Below are 17,708 nucleotides of genomic sequence, written 5' to 3'. Positions count from 1 at the left end.
TAGGCTTCTCTTTTGTATGCATATATGTTCGATAAGAATGCAAAAGACTGAGGGCCGGAACAGATGGCCCTTTTGTGCTGCCTTCAGGGTGGCTTAGGAGTGAAGTGTTTACATGCTGCATGCTCCCAAGTTGACCAGAAGCTGCCTGGCTGTTTACTTGGGGACCGGCTTCCAGGCGCTCCAGCGGCATGGTGTTTGTACACTGCACACCTCCACAGTGCCTTAAAGCCAGCTTCCAGCCACAGTGTGGCAGAAAATCCAGCTTTTTGGTGACCCAAAAAAGAGCAGCTCTTTGCAGCTCCTTTTTTGGCCAGCAAAAAGGCAGATTGTGGTCAGGGCATGTGGTTGCTGTGACCCCAATCTGGCCAATCTGGCTATGGAAGTGGTCTGTTTCACCCCTTAGTTGCTATATTGTTGAAAGTTGTTAATGTAACAATGACATGGATGGATTAACAGGATGCAGCTGAATAGCTGCCCATGATATGAAAATGAAGCATTGAAGTCACTGATTAGCATAGCTTCAAAAATTAAAGAATATTTAGTCATTTAGATGTCATAGTACAAATCAAATCCTCCCTGTTTTAATGGACTCAGTTAATTATTTCTACAAGTGTAAATGCCAAAGCAATAATTAAACACTAATCTAAATTAGAGTTTAAAAGAAAAAAAGGTACAGAAAATATCGAAGGGAGCAGACAAATATTTTTTAATCCTCGTATCCCTAAGACATCTGACCTATCAACATTTTCTCTCTCTTTGTCTAAGTCAGCCATGTTGATTTCTTTGTCTTAAGATCCATGGTCTGTTTGGACATGACATGGTTTAATGTTGAGGGAAGGAGCCTAACATGCCTCACTTTTTTCCCCTGTTCCAATTTGGCCATTAGTAGGAGATTAGAAACATTCACTTCCTTTTTAGATTACTGTATACATTAATGTATAATGTATAAGCCTAGAAATTTAGGTCAAAATGTTTACCTTAAAAACCTGAGTTGACTTATCCACGGATCATTGTAAGTACTGTATCTTAACTCTTATTTTAAAAAAGGAACAATCCCCTGGTGAAAGGCAAGAGTATAATTGCCCTGGAAGCACTAACCCCCTGCCCACTCTCTCATACATCCAGCCATAAGAGTAAGCACAAACAGTTATGCATGCTGAATTTTATAAGCTTTTTGGCATTGTTTTCTTTTGTTTCATCCTTTAAGTCCTTTGCTTTATGCCCCTAAGTTTTACCCTTGACATATCCATGGGTCATATCAAAATCCACAATTTTGGCACCAAAACCTGCCCTCAAAACTTGACCAACTTATAGTCGAATATATATGGTAGTTGCAGTTTAATATATGTCCAAATTTTAAGCCAGGGAAGAACAACTACATTTGGTCAGGAAGGAGGCAGTTTTATACTCCAGAACCCAGCTGAACCAGCTTGAGAGTTGTAAAAATAAAAGGAACCATAAAAGGCAATCTGAAACAACCTTCACTGTGTGTGTGTGTGTGTGTGTGTGTATACACCCAAGCATGTTTAATTGGGGGACAGAAGAAACAAGGTGTGAAGGTTGTTTCAGATTGCTTCCTGTCTTTAACTACTGAATGAAAGAGGCTTCTGTTTGGGGGGATCCTTCTTCCACTAACTTTCTTTTTTTTTCTAGGGGTTACACTGTGCCAGGGAGCATTGGGAGGGCATGCTTTGTGGATTGTTTGTGTTACTCTCTTAATGCCAGTCTCACCAAGAACTTTTACCTTCACCAGGAAGTACAACTAGAGTACAAAGTGGACGGGATACAAGTAAGGATGACAAAGGAGGAATTTATAAGAAGAAAGCTTATGTTCTAATCAAGAATGTTATAGAACACTGAAAAGATATCATATGTACACATGATAAGAAGACGGAGAGTTACAAAATCACTTTTAAGGTGACACTCAGCCAGATTCAGAATGAACAGAATAAGCAGAAATCCCTGACATTCATGTTTCTATTCTACTCACATTGAAGTTTGGTAATATGGCCTTAGGATGTCCATGGCAGGAATGTCAGAAAACTGGGCCTTATTTTTAAATTAAGGTTATGGTTCTTTTGGTCAGATAGAGGTGGTACAACTGACATCCCCTCTGTTAGCCCTACTCTGTACAGCAGCATCAAAGGAATCTGGCTCCAAAAAGTTGATGATGATATAGCATCCTTCAACCCACTTGGGCAAGGAGTGACTCTCATGATCCTAAAGAGCTTTTATGTCATCCTGTGCTCTAAGGTTGTCCAGTTACCCTCTGGCTATATAGCAATAAGCTAGCAAACAAACAGCTGTACTATATATCATAAATACAGTGAAAGAATGCCATTCTTACAGACTCATAAAATACTTGCATGTTTTATTGGCGCTTTATTTTTTTTTTTAAAAAAAAACAAAAACAAGGAGCACTGCCAGGGTTCAAGGATGGGCTGCAAAAACTAGTTTGGGACCTGCTTCAGGCCTGCCAGCTACACTACCAGAAATTGTGGTTAGAATTAATTGTGGTAAAACTTGACATGACAATCGGCAAAGTAATACAAAATAGAGCTAAAAGCTTCCAGATTCTATCTTGCAGCAGTGATGGAAGACAAGGTAAAAACGGAGATGGTGCTTTTTGTCTTAATGCTACACTGCCGTTTAGTCCTATGTCCCACTCAGACTGATATTATGTGTGATTTCTATTAGTGGGGTGTAACAGTAGTTAAACGTTATACTGTACATGCCAATTTTCATATCTACTTTTCCCCTATAAAAGCCCTAGTGCTTTACACAGGATTTTGCGGTTTGTTCAGTGGGGTACACCCAGTTCCATTGAAGGGTTTAAGGTGCATGTACGGTGTACTATTGAAATAATGCAGTTTGACAGCATTTTTACTGTCACAGTTCCATCCTACAGAATCCTGGGGTTTATAGTTTTGTGAGACACCAGCACTCTGGCAGCAAAGGTTAAAGATCATGTAAAACTACAAATACCTGGATTCCATAGGATGGAACTACAGCACTTAAAATGGTGTCAAACTACATTACTTCTACGGTATAGATGCAAGCCTTTGTTTACCCTTTGTTCAATCTCTTTCTCCGTGTGCCCAGATATACACACATGCACACACACCTTTAAGATTATATTCTATGCTTCAGGATCAGTGAATTGTGGACCCACAAAAGCTTCTGCTATAATAAATTTCCTAGTCTTACCAATGTCATACATTTTTATCATTTTGTTGCAACAGACTAATGTAACAGACCTATGAAAAATGAATAATTCTCTGTTACTGACCAAAGCAAATAAAGACTTTTGATGACAGGTGAACTGTTTTTTTCAGGGAAAGAGCTTCTCACTAGGTTGTTGCCACTGCTAAAATGGAGGTAGCATTTAATAGAAATGTTTAAAAATCAGAATGGAAAAATCAAATTTCCTTGCTAAGTTTCAGAGTGATGAAATGGTAATAATTAAAATATGCAGTGAGACTGGAGTTAATTTGTTTCCCGTGTTTGAGCAGATCATTAATAAACCTTCATGCTCTCATGTTAGTGAAATCATTGAATATTTGTGTGTGTATTCCAAACACTATTGATATCCAGAGCTAAAGCACAAATTCAGGATGATGGCAAAATAAAAGATCACTCTGCTATGAAAAGTCAAAATTTAGGCACTAGAAAAAGTTAAAAAATATAATTTCTTAGCTTGCTTTTCAATTGCCGATATATCTGTGTACTCTGACAGGTTCCAGCAGACTTCAGTGTAACTTTATCTTGTTAGATGAAACCGCTGAATTAAGATGCAAGCATACTTGGCTGTTTAATTTTTAAAATGATAATGTAATTCTTAAGTGAAACTGAATGTGAATGTTTGTGTTATGTATCTTGTTTTTCAAAGAAAAGATTCATACCAGAAACTTACATAAATGCTTTTTTATTTTAAAAAATTGAATCTCCATGCTACATTATCAAATTTAGCTGAAAGAGCGCCTTCAAATGTGTATCTTCATGGAGCAAAATTATAACAAATTAATTACTCAATGAAACACAGCTGTTACTAAACTTCATCACTCAAATGTCATCGGCAAAGAAGCCATATTTTCTCTCTCTGAGGAATCTAATAAAAACCCGCAAGTGAGTCTCTTTGATAATCATGTGCCTTTTTGGCTCATCATATTTCTCTGTAATTGAACCAGATGTTAAATCTTCTCCAGAGGAGATGGATCTTCTGAAATCTATGTAGTACTTTATTAGACTGGCATCCCATAGGGTTTGCAGGTTAATGTAAAAATCAAATGGTGAGACAGACGTTGCATGTAATACTGCTGTGTTGGTAATCCCTTCTGGCCCAAACCACTTAAAAACGTGCCGGCTGCAGATGTCTACCAGGTGTAACAAATGGCTGGAGGATATGCTATTCTGAGATGTATTTTTTGAGAACCACTCAAATCAAGATATTTGCATGCACAACAGTTTTGCATTGTTAAAAGAACTGCAACAGCCAACAACTCTGTGTTCCCAATTTGTGCTCAAATGGCAAAGTTGATTTCTTTACATATTTTTTTAAAAGATGAAAATGGAAGCCTTTAAACATAGCTCTACACAAACATTTCTGCATGTTTCATCTAAAATTTATCTAAAGTTTGTGTGTCTCTAAAAGTTGGTCACCTGTTACCAAGATGGGTCATCAGCTGTAAAAGTGTCTCTGTTGTTGTTGTTGTTGTTGTTGCTGTTGCAGTGGGTCCTTGGTTTCCTCTGGGCTTTGGTTGCGAGACTCCCCATGGAGACCAAAATCCATATAGTGAAGTTCCATTTTTAATGTGTTTTGTTTGTGAGATGCCTTGGGTCCCTTTTGGGAGAAAGGTGGCATAGAAATTAAATAAATAAATAAAATACAGGAGCATAGTAAAATGGTGTCCCTTGTATAAAATGGCAAAATCAATGTTTTCTCTCTCTCTCTCTCTCTATGTGTGTTGTGCGTTATATTTTCAAGCCATGGATGGTTGAATATGTGGATAAAAAAATCCTTGGATATGGAGGCCTGACTGTATTTTCTTTTAAGGGGGTAGGGGGAAAGGCAGTAGGGAAAAGAGGGGAACGCAAAGAGGGGATAGTTCACATGATCTTTCAGCCCTAATCCAGTACATCGTATGGAGGGCTCATTCCTGCACACACATGCATGAAAAAACATAGATGATCCAGTTGCCAAATGCAGGGGTATAAATCAATGGTGTGGTTTGTGCATGCTTCCAGACAGGGATCAGGTTGCATATACGGATGATATGGGCACAATTTGTTATGTGGATAAGAGAAACTCTGCAGATTTTGTGTCAGTTGGAGTGTTCAGTGATAAACCAAACCATTCCTGTGTCAGGCAAAGAAAGTAATAGAGAAAGAGGTCTTGGATCTGCAAGGAAGGAGAATACCATATATATATATATATATATATATATATATATATATGTATGTGTGTGTGTGTGTGTGTGTGTGTGTGTGTGTGTGTGTATATATATCTCCAAAATCCATAAAACAGTGATATCATTATGGGCCAACTAATAGTATTGATAACATAAGACAGAGTCCTGTAGTATGCTAACCATCACACTATTTCCAGGGACACACAGTGGCAAAATGCAAAGATAGACAAAATATAAGGTTCTGCACTTAGGGCGGAAAAATGAAATGCACAGATATAGCATGGGGGACACCTGGCTGAACGAGACTACATGTGAAAGAGATCTGGTAGTCCAAGTAGACTACAAATTGAGTCCAAGTAGACTACAAATTGAGTCAACAGTGCGATGCAGCAGCTAAAAGGGCCGATGTGATTTTAGGCTGCATCAATAGAAGTATAGTGTCTAGATCAAGGGAAGTAATAGTGCCGCTCTGTTCTGCTTTTGCCAAGCTCGACCTGGAATACTATGTCAAGTTCTGGGCACCACAATTCAAAAAAGATGTTGAGAAACTGAAGCATGTCCAAAGGAGGGCAACTAAAATGGTGAAGGGTCTGGAAACCATGCCCTATGAGGAACGACTTAAATAAATAAATAACAATAATAAAACTTTTATTTATATCCCACTTTTCTGTGACAAGACAGTCAAAGCGGCTTATAACACAACTTAGGGAGCTGGGGATGTTTAGCTTGGAGAAGAGAAGGTTAAGAGTTGATATGATAGCCCTGTTTAAATACTTAAAGGGATGCCATATTGAGGAGGGAGCAAACTTGTTTTCTGCTGCTCCAGAGAACAGGACCTGGAGCAATGGATGCAAGCTACAGGAAAAGAGATTCCACCTCAAAATTCAGAAGAACTTCCTGGCAGTAAGGGCTGTTCAACAGTGAAACCCATTCCCTTGGAGAGTGGTGGAGTCTCCCTCCTCTGAGGTCTTCAAAATGGTCACAAATGTTATTTATTAAATATCTGTGATGGCTTTTTCAAATAGACTCAAGATGATTTAGAGCAATATTGCAACATATAAAGCTGAAGCAACTAAAATAAAAGTTACTCATGCTATCATAAAATGCAACAGCCCAGATAATGTATCTGAAAAATGAGTGACAATTAGCCACAAAACTTATTTATTAAATGAAATATTAGATTACTTTTATAACCTCTTATTGTTCCTCCAGCATCTATTAGTAACAAGTGTGGAATCTAGACAGACTTACAGTCTCTGAAATTATTGCACTACACTCTTTGCTAATTTACTTTAACTGCAGCCTCTTGTTGCATTCTGGGACTTGTAGTTTATGAAGGGGCATTTAGAATTCTCAGCCAGAGAGTTCTTAGTCCTCGTGGAACTACAAACCCCAAAATGCAACAGGAGGCAGTCAGAACAGTTACAGTGGACTAGATATGTTTTAAGAGTGTAGTGTGATAATCTACTGAATTTCCCAGTTCTTTTTTTTTAAGCCCAGTGAATTTTAATTCAGAGGTTTATGTAGAAAAATAGAATAACTGTGCACTCAAGGAAAACTACAGTTGGAAGTGTCAGAGGTTTGAAAGATCTCCAACTTAAAATTCATTTGATTTAGAAATTTGTTAAATTCTAACATACCATGGAAAAGGCATTTTAACCTAATGTAGTTTGTTCATGTTTGCGCTCCATGAGCAAAAAGAGCAAACATTTTCAAAGAAAAGAAAACCACATGTATTCTAAATTGTCATAGGCTTCATCTGCATTGCAGAAATTCTTCAAAGCTGTTTGACACTGCATCAACTGCCATGGCTCAGTGGTATGCAATCTTGGTATTTGTAGTTCATTGTGACAACAGAGCTCTCTGACAGAGAAGGCTAAATATCTCCTAAAACTACATATCCCAGAATTCCATAATATTGAGCCATGGCAGTTAAAGCGGGGTCACACTGCATTGTTTCTGCAATGCAGATCAGTCCATAGTCTTGTGAATGACTGTGCTATATCATGACTATTCGAACTGTATATAATCTAGTTTCTACTCCTGAATTTTGTAATCATGAGATCAGTGGGGTAATAATGACTATATGGAACATTTTACTTTTGGTTTGCCTTGAATTTCTTGCAAATTAATTTTGTTGGATGTTTCCCTGTTGCTGTTCTGACACAAATCAAAATGATCCAGTTGCTCATACAGAGCCTTTCTGCACTGTACTGAACACACCATTATATGCAAATATATTCATTCGTACAACTTGCTAAAATGCATGGGTAGAAACAAAGTTCACTGCCACAGTCCCCTTTCCCCTTGGGCCCATGCTGTATTTGGTGTGTCAAAATAACTAGTCTTTTTCAACTTGGCATTCCCCAGATGTGTGAGACTTCCGTTCCCATCTTATAGGTTCTGAGGAAATACTGGCGCCGAGATCAGCCCTTATCCAAGAGATTTTATCTGCGAAGAAGTTGTTAAATTTGTTGCAGCAGGCTTTAGATGGCTCTAAAATGGGGTTCAGGGAGGGGCAACCCGCCATTGGGGTGAATGAGGTGTGATCTCACGGTGTGCACCCTATGCTTGCGTGCAGGAGCGCACCCAATTCATTTCAATGGGGCCTGATTATATGCGAGTCTCCTAAAACACCGGGGGGGGGGGGTTGGAATAGATCCCCCGCATGTTAAGAGGGGCAACTATAGTTTATTCTTAAGCCTTTCAGTGATAAAGGATGCTAACACCCTGAGCATATGCATTACCCCCCCACCCCCTAATATGAGATGGACAACTACTCTCTCACATGTCCCTCAGCCAACTGTCCCTCCACTTTTTTAAAAAACAACAACCATGTAATATTTTTTTAAAAACTCAAAATATCCTTCTGAATCTACGGGGGGGAGGTAGGGGGAAATTTCACCATTTTTGAGATCCTTTGGGCTATCAGAGGGTGGGGAGAGAATTTTGAGCCCCCCCCCCCAAAAAAAAAATTGTAGGGAGAGCCTTGGAGAAATTAAAAAACAGCTTTTGGACCACATACAGCCGACAGGCCTCACTTTCCTGATCCTGTCCTTATATCCAGCTATACAATATCCTTTTTGAAAATGAGTACCATTGAACTCAGTATAACCGAATGTGCACATGCCAGGCATTTGTATAATGTCTAGATCAAGAGAAGTAATAGTGCCACTATATTCTGCTTTGGTCAGGCCCCACCTGGAATATTGTGTCCAGTTCTGGGCACCACAATTCAAAAAGGATGTGGAGAAACTGAACGTGTCCAAAGGAGGGCGACTAAAACGGTGAAGGGTCTGGAAACCATGCCCTATGAGGAATGCCTTAGGGAGCTGGGGGTGTTTAGTCTGGAGAAGAGAAGGTTAAGAGGGGATATGATAGCCCTGTTTAAATACTTGAAGGGATGTCATATTGAGGAGGAAGCAAGCTTGTTTTCTGCTGTTCCAGAGAACAGGACCTGGAGCAATGGATGCAAGCTACAGGAAAAGAGATTCTACCTCAACATTAAGAACATCCTGACAGTATGGGCTGTCTGACAGTGAAACACACTCCTTCGGAGTTTAGTGGAGTCTCCTTCCTTGGAGGTCTTTAAACACAGGCTAGATGGCCATATGTTGGGGATGCTTTGATTTGGATTCCCTGCATGGCAGGGGGTTGGACTGGATGGCCCCTGTGGTCTCTTCCAACTCTAAGATTCTATGATTCTATGACATTAATAATTCCCTGTTCTATTTACAGATACTTCCCTGGTGCTCATGCTTGACCAGAGAAAGCTAGAGTATAAGGAAGACCTTGCTGCAAACTGGAAGTAGTACAGTATTAGAGTTCATTGTGCACTGGATCAAAAGTAATTTTGCAACTAAAAAGCGTCAGCCAAGAGAATCTCTTTGGTGTACAGTCGCTAATCTTCCTTGTCATATAAGAGGGTGGATGCCACAGGAAAACTGATTTCAGCAGATGATAGAATGTATGACAAGATACAGAGACAGACATGCAGAAGATTTGGCTGGTAGGCAACATTTAGCTTGTTAGTCACAGGTTGTTCAAATCTGGATTAAATCTATTGCTGCTGCCACTAAATGTTATTCAGCAGCAAACACTTTGCTTGACATTACATCCCAGAATAGTCCTACCATTGCTAATGAGGGCTAAAATATTTTTACAGTACTGAACATCCATTTTCCAGTTATTAAATGATATTCCCCTTTATTGTGGCATGAACATATAATTGACAGAATCACACTTGGATTTCACAAATGTATTCTGATAAATAGCTGTGATATATTCATTATAATTCATTCAGCTTTCACTGGCTATATTCTTACCTAGGTCTGGGCATGTTTATTGTTTCGAATATTGTTTGCTATGAGTTTTGAAATTATTATTTGGTTAAGGAAGGTAATAAACATCATATTTACCCAAATGCAGTTTATGAAAGAGAAGCAAAAGGAATATTTTCACTTTTATCATATTTGTCCTATTACATTTAACCAAAATGCTTCAAATAATGCATCTGCAGTGGCCTGTTTCCCTCTGGAGGGACGCCGCAGCAGCCAAACTGACCGATGTCCCTCTGGCCCTAAAAGAACCCAGAAAAAATGGGTCCTTTTTAGGTTGCCGGGTGCATGTCACGAGTACCCCATGACACACTTGTGATGTAAGTGCCATGCAGCAACATTTATATGCTGTGCATTGCTTACGTCAAGATGGCGGCACCCGTGTGGACAGGACACCACCATTAGGATGCCACTATGTCGTGCTAGGGTTAAGGACCGTGTGGTTGGTGCGTGGTCCCTAACCCTAGTATCAGTGGCAGCATGGTGCTTGGGGACCGTCTGTCCTGGGCCTTAGTTATCTATATAGGTGGACCTTATGGTAGATCATCTGACACAAGACTATACTCTTTGAAAATGGTTCTTACAGTCATCCAATCCATCTTAGAGCCATCCAATCGTCATTTCCACAGTAGGAAATCTAGAAATCTATAGGCTTGTCTAAGCGACTATTGCATGCTAAATTGAACAGTTGTTATTATGCAGAGCATCTGAAGTGAATGTTTAGATTTGTGGGATAAAAAGGTGGGCAAACACTGTATTAGCAGTCAGGGGATATGCTTCATAAGGCTGCCTATATCAACTAGGTTTGTACAATACTGGTCTCCAGATTTACCACTCTATTAATTTAGGAATCAATTGCAGGAATTTGAGGTATGAGAAGTCTGAATGTTTTTTGCAGAAATTAATTGGGCAATGGTGGTAATAGTTGTTTTTTAAACTTTTAAGTAATGAAAATTACTTAAGCTTCCATGCCAGCAAGGTAATGAATTGAATTCAGGTTTTATCCAAGTTTTAAAAGAGTTACCCAAAGTGCTAAAGCCTGGCATTAAAACAGATTCAGTACCTTGAAGAGTGAATCTTTCACTCTGATATAAGGGCTACCAGCTGTCACTGCTTTTATGTACTTGTTTGGTCCTTACAGTATGAGGTATACCTCCTCTGTCCACTCACAATGGTCCTTTAAAAAACCCTACATTGTTACATAGCATAATTCAGAGAAATGGGAAAGCTCTTGGACTCTGCTGATGCCCAACAACTACCTTTTTCTCCAGAGGTTTTCAGGACAGTCATATGGCATAATACAATATTGTCCACAGTGTGTTGCCAATGCAAATGGGCTGCAAGGCAGCTGCTATGTTTGTTTGTTTTTAAGCAAATGGTTAAACACAAAATGATAGATGAATGGAACAACAGAGATCCACTCAGCCATATTTAGATTGCACACTTAAATTTAGTTCAAAAGCATTTGATCATCAGATCTACGTAATACTTGCTCCTCACACAGAGGTCCACACAGCTTCGACTCCTGAGGCTCAGCAGTATGAACACATTCAAATTACACAAATACCATAAAAACGTCCCTTTATTATAGCTATCCACACAGTGATAGGTTATGTTTGTATGGAATTCTTTTATAAATTGGTTGAATCAGATGATAATAATAATAATAATAATAATAATAATAATAATAATAATTTTTATTTATAGCCCGCTTTTCCAGGGTAGACCAAAGCGGGTTACAACAAGGCAAGATCCACACAGAATGGCTGTGGATGTGATTAGCAGTTACTGTACCTTCATTCTGACTCTCAAAATAACCTCAATATAATTGTTATCACATAGGATGCTACTGCACTGATTCAAATTTGGGGGTGCAGTGGTTAAATACCTGTACTGCAGCCACTCACTCACAAACCATAAGGTTGCGAGTTCAATACCAGCCAAGGGATCAGACTAGACTCAGACTTTCATACCTCTGAGGTCACTAAAATGAATATCCAGTTTGTTGGGGGCATTTAGCTTACAGTTGTAAACCACTTAGGGACTACTTAGGTGGTATGAAGTGGTATATAAATGAAGCTGCTATTGCTGCTATTGCTTTCTCCCCTTCCTGCTTCCCTCCCTCCCTTCCTTCCCAGACAAATTCTCACTGATTATTAGTCTACTCACACCATTGTACTTGTCACAGAATAATATATTCCAGTTGTGAGCTATGTTATTTAGTTTAGGAGCAGAGCTGTGTGGACTACAAACTACAAAGGCTGTGGTGCAAATATTTAACTGAGTGTTTTTTATACCACCACCCTCCATGGTCATTTGGCATTTGAAAGTATAAACTGTGACACTTGCTTCCACATCACCCCCTGATCTCACCATGTTGATAGGGAAGTTCTGTCATGAAATTGTACCTGTGTTAAACTGAATGTGCTTACTTTCTTCTGCACAATCAGGAAATAGGTTTTTCAGTTCCATGGAATACTGTAACCCGGTTCAACCAAATGTGGTTAAAAATGCACTACAGACTTTTTTTAGTCAACACGGGGATGTGGGGAGTAGCAGGCACAGGGCTAGAGAAGCATCTGCTCTATACTTGTTCAATGTTCTAGTGCTCAAAGTAGGCTAATTTGACAATGGTGTATGTGCATTTGTTTATTGGATATGTTTTGAAATGGTTACTAGGTTAAGGTTAAGGTGGTAGGTTACTAGGTTAAATGAGTTTGTGTTTATTGTGTGTGTGCATGTGCATTTACTGTGGCTTTTTGAGTTTGTTTTTTGCACAGTATAGAATAGAAATTGCTATTGAGGTTAGATGTTTTTCAGCCACAGAAATAGTGCTTCAGTAACTGGATTTCTCTAATGGAAGTTCCTGTGCCCTTAGGCACCAGCAAGTCAAGGAAACTATTTTTCTAAAATGCTTTAAAATAATCTTGTTAAGCCATAGAACAACATCAAAAGGAAAGGCCTCCTAGATGCTCAGCTGCTGACAAGGGAAATCAGTCACTAAGGAACTGCAGATAGCTTCACATTTTCACACCCCTTAATTTAAAATTCTTTGTATGCCTCCTGGAACATGGCTCTGAAGTTTTAGGAAATTCCTGAAAATCTGCTGTAGGCTCCCTGAATAAGCGAGAGTGGGTGGGTGTCTCCTACTGTGTGCACATGGAGAAAATGTCATTAAATCTAATTCCCTAGAGGTCACCAAATGTTCCTTTTCCCCAACAAGTTTCATTAGAAGAATGATTATGTCTGGATTCTGTTCTTTAGCAATGACTTCTTAGGTCATTGTACTTAATTCCTCTATAAAATCAGGGAGTGAAAATAAAACTCCAAGAGCTACAGATTTCTCCCATTTTACTGTACTTATTGTAGTGAATGAGCAAAATGAAAATTCCTGCATAGCACTGCACACTAAGGTTTTACTGTGAATATTCAAAAAGATATCAGCATAATAGGCATGAGAGGGGATGCAAGAATGCATGTGAAATTTGATCTTTGCACATTTCAGAAAGAGCTGAGCTGGCCCATATCTCTTAAGCGAATGTCTACAGTCCACTGCCATGCTTTAATGGAAGCTGTTGTGTGGCATGTTTTTCAATTTGCAGATTGGTCAATTTTATTTATTAGGTATGTTCCCCCAATGAGCTCAGTGTGTTCTGCATGACTTTCCATTATATTCTCACAGTCCAGGATGAAGCAAGGTAATGAATTCCAGTCACTAAAATTGCATTTGCACTGCAGAAATAACACAGTTTGACACCACTTTAACTTCTTGGTGCTACAACAGACTACCATTCCCAAAATCCCATAGCATTGAACCACAGCAGTTAAAGTGATGTCAAACCAGTGTGCCTTCAAGTAATTTCCAATTTAGGATGATCCTAAGGTGACTGTATCATGAGGGTTTCTTGGCAAGATTTCTTCAGAGGAGGTTTGCCATTGCCTAGCCCTAAGGCATAGGGCATGTGATTTGCCAAAGGTCAGCCTGTGGGTTTTCATGGCCAAACAGTGATTCAAACTCTGTTCTCCAGAACTGCATTCCAACACTCAAACCACTACTCCACGCTGGCTAGATCTCCCAAATACCAGCCAACACTCTGCAGAAATGCAACAGATCAGATATATGGGTAAATGTGTAAAAATAATATGGTTTGGAAACAGGCTCAATGGCTCAAATGTATATCCTCCAACCATCCTGATGTGGCAGGGACAGTCCCAGTTAAGCATCTGTTGTACCATTTTTTCAGCTACTTTTAAAATGTCCCAAACTTTCTCTCCTCCCCCCACTTTGTTTTCATCTTCGGTTACTGCAGACTATGATAAAAAATAGTTTGCATACAATTAGGGAGACAACAGAAGAATGTGGAATTCGGCCCATACCAGAAGAGCTCAGGCAAAAGCAAACTGCTACAGCGTCTCCTAGATGGTGTTTTTTTTCCTCATTAAATACCATCTTAACTCTGATGTTGCTTGACCACATGTGTCCCAGTTTTAATTTGTGAAATGTTGAAAGGTATGCACATCATGGCCTATTTTGGTTTGGTTTAGTTTGTTTTTGTTTTGTTTTTTGTGGTAGGGGGAACTAGGGAGACAGCATCATTCTTCATTTGTCCCATTCTCATAGTATTTGGATCCTTTTCAGCAGAATCACTGGAGGCAGCAGATGGTGGAGACTAATGCCCGAATCTTATTGGGTTAATCCCAACTATAGTAGACTCACTGAATCAGACTTACTGAATCAGTAACTATAGGATTCAGTATATCTTTGTAAATGTTGTTCTCGCAGGCAAAAATAATTTAATTTTTTTTCTCCTTGTTGTAAAAAAATAATTGAAAACTACACAATTTTTTAATAATCTTCACAGAACACACACTCAGAGGGGACTGATTTTCAGGTGCCCCACCTAATATAAACCCCTTAATTCATGACACCAGCAATATATTTACAGTGAGTCCTTGTTATCTGCTGGGTTTTGGTTCCAGGATCCCCTGTGGATAACAACATCTGTGGATGCTCAAGTCCCATTAAATACAATGGCATAGAAAAATGATGTCCCTTATTCTATTTGGAATTATGCTTTTTTAAAATATTTTCAAGCTGTCAATGCTTGAATCTGTGGATAAGGAGGAATTTATACTCCAGCTCCAGCCTCACTCAGGTCAGTGTTCACCAGAGGACATTCTAGAGGACCTAGAGAGTCTTTAAAGAGAAAGCTACTCCAGGAACGTATAGGCCCTTCAGTGTAATTGTTGGAGGTTTTGAAAAAGATTTGGTTAAAGTTTGGCAGATGTTGACCATAGAGTTGTATTGGAGAACCTAGAGCTTCCTAGAAAGGTCTTTTCTCAGCTAAAAATAGTGTGTGTGTGTGGGGGGGGGGGTATTTGCAGTTTTTCCGACTTTCATTGGGATCCTGCATCCCTAATCTCAGTGAATGTGAAGGGCCTACTGTATTTTAACTTTGCATTCCTGTCAGAATAAAGGCAATGTATACAGAAAAACAGAGTGGATGTAAAATCTTTGCTTCTAACAAGGTTTCCATTCACTGCTGAAATCAGGCTTTGCTTTTTATTAATATCAGACAGCTGAAATTGCTATATTATCCAGAGAAATTTGAAATACTTCAGGGAATTTGCTGAGTAGTTAAACTAAAGTTTCCTACCATCAGGAAAAAAGGGAAACTATTTCAAGTGATCAAGGGAATGCAAATCAGCATAACTGACAGGGCTAAAGCTTACTAGTACAACACTGGTCTATTTAATGTACAGCTTAAACAGTGAAAAAGTATCAGAGAATAAATGAAGCTGTGCTGTTTCTCCTTTGGTCTTACAATATTTAATAACTCGCTTGTTATTTCTAGTCATGCTCTCAAAACATGGACAACAGAATCTTTTTCAAAACTTCCAGAAAGCAACAGTGATTGTCAATTAAAATGGCATGAAGGAAGCTGGAATTCTGTGAATTAATTTGCTGGGGGTGGTAGCGGGTAAAAATGTGTGAGTGCTTTAATTTCTCTTCATAACATATGCAGCGAACTCTTAAACAAAGTTAGAGCATTTTAAAAGAACTTTAAATCACCCTTTCTCATTTTGCATTTCTAATTGCCTTATTACCAAATGTATACTTTATGCATGTCAGTTGTTTTAAGTTTTTTAAAAAAAACTATGGTTATTGATACATGGACACACACTAGGTCTCCTGAAACAAGCACATTTAGATGGATGACTTTTTATAAAACAAGGACATGACCTTCAAAGAGTATGTCTAAGTACACTAAAAATGCACTTTCATATGCCTGATAGCTAAGTATAGTTGGTCTTCCATATCTATGGATTCTGTATCCACAGAGTGAACTGCCCACAGCTTGAAAATATTTTTTTAATAATTACCAAAAGCAAACCTTGGTTTTGCCATTTTATATAAGGGACACCATTTTACAGTGGCACTGTATATAATGGAAATTGAGCACCCACGATTTTTCATAACTACAAGGAGTCCTGGAACCAAACACCTGTGGATACCAAGGGCCTGCTGTACATGAAATTTGTATTATCTGCTGATTATTCTTCAACAGTTGTAGAACTAACATGCAAAACTTTTATATATATATACTTTTGCCTTGCCTGACTATATTCACTGATCAGCCTGTATACAACAGGTTTTTTTTTTTTTTGCAAATGAAGAAAAAATGAAGAATCCAGTTTTCTGCCTGAAAAATCTACTTTTTTAAAAAAAAAAAGGAAAATGAAATTTCTTATAGGGCTTCAGAAAATTCTAGATAACAGTTCAGACATTAAGGGCTGTCAGTAATAAAGAAGTATTTACTAACTGGTTGAAGACAGGTGGTGAGGGAGCCCAAAGGATGTTTACTCAGGAGACATTGCATTTTCACAGGGCTATCATTAACCTGAATGAGAATTTAACCTTGCATATTCATGAATCTTGTGTGAACATTGCAGTGCATACAGGAAGCCTGATTAATGTCTGTCTTTGCTTATGAATCAGTTTTGGTTTGAATTAAAAAGGTGAGCATTACTTGCCATTTTTCTTTTGTAAAAGTTTCTAATTATACTGTTTGTTTGTTTCTGCAGACATTCTCAATGGGGCTTGGAGATGGACAGCTGTATCCCTGGACAGATGGCTTGAAAAGAAAGGACTGGCATGACTATGAAAGTATTCACAAAGATGCCATGCGTTCAGGTGGGCTGCTTGCAATAAATCAGCATTTTACTTCCTCCTTTGCACACTGGGATATTTTAGCAGCTAAGCAATACTGTATCTGTTGCAACCTCTTTGAAATATATTTTGTACTGTATCTCATGCTATGCTGACATTTAAAAATAGATTCCAATTAGAGAATTAAGATCAGGAATTGCAGCTGCCACATCTCTAAGAGGAAAATAAACCTGTAGTAATTTCATTATTTAACAGTTGAAGTTTTGTCACAACATTGTTAAGTGGGAAAGATTGATAAGATTCTCCTACTCATCTACATTATTCTCCCTTAAGATGATGAACAACAAGAAAGCCTCATTTCTCGTTTACAGGTCTTTATTTTTAAAATGAACATAGACTTTGAAATGCACATAGTCCTTCAAATAATAAATAGCAAACATCTTCAAAGACAAGTTTGTTCTCTGTAAAGCAAGTACATGGCCATCCTACCTGTTTGTTGCCTCTCAGCTGAGGTTGGGAAGTGTGAAGGGCAAATATCACTAAGTAGAATGTGTAAGTAGCAACACCATTGGAGAGTATAGCCTTTTTCAGATTTGCATTTCCCTTAAGAATGACAATAGTACATTTCCATTGTCTCTTAAGAGTTAAGTGCAGTGCAATCTAGAGGTCAGAGTAAATGGAAAGGCTTGAGCCAACTCAGGTTGCAATCCCCCACTTGTTCCTGACTATCACTGATCCTGTTACTGTCTATCATACTAATTTACCCTACAGAGAGATGAAATGCAGTGAGAT

General features: G+C 38.6%; 1 protein-coding gene across 5 annotated transcripts in view; it reads left to right on the top strand.

The window, feature by feature from the left end:
- GALNTL6 (polypeptide N-acetylgalactosaminyltransferase like 6) overlaps window positions 1-17,708 on the top strand; it is a 648,223-nt gene that overhangs the window by 237,687 nt on the left and 392,828 nt on the right. For 4 of the 5 annotated variants that reach the window (XM_089525481.1, XM_089525480.1, XM_089525479.1 and 1 more), the window contains one exon: window positions 16,832-16,940. In XM_089525481.1, the coding sequence (XP_089381607.1) occupies window positions 16,832-16,940 (109 nt within the window). Of the gene's footprint in view, window positions 1-14,200; window positions 14,256-16,831; window positions 16,941-17,708 lie in introns of those variants that run through there. The other variant, XM_089525478.1, reaches the window with a different exon arrangement.

The sequence above is a fragment of the Sceloporus occidentalis genome, unplaced genomic scaffold (genome assembly GCF_023333645.1).
Source record: "Sceloporus occidentalis isolate IW3139 unplaced genomic scaffold, rSceOcc1.0.p SCAF_5, whole genome shotgun sequence".
NCBI classification, from domain to species: domain Eukaryota; kingdom Metazoa; phylum Chordata; class Lepidosauria; order Squamata; family Phrynosomatidae; genus Sceloporus; species Sceloporus occidentalis.
This window is presented reverse-complemented; position numbering and strand designations above follow the sequence as displayed.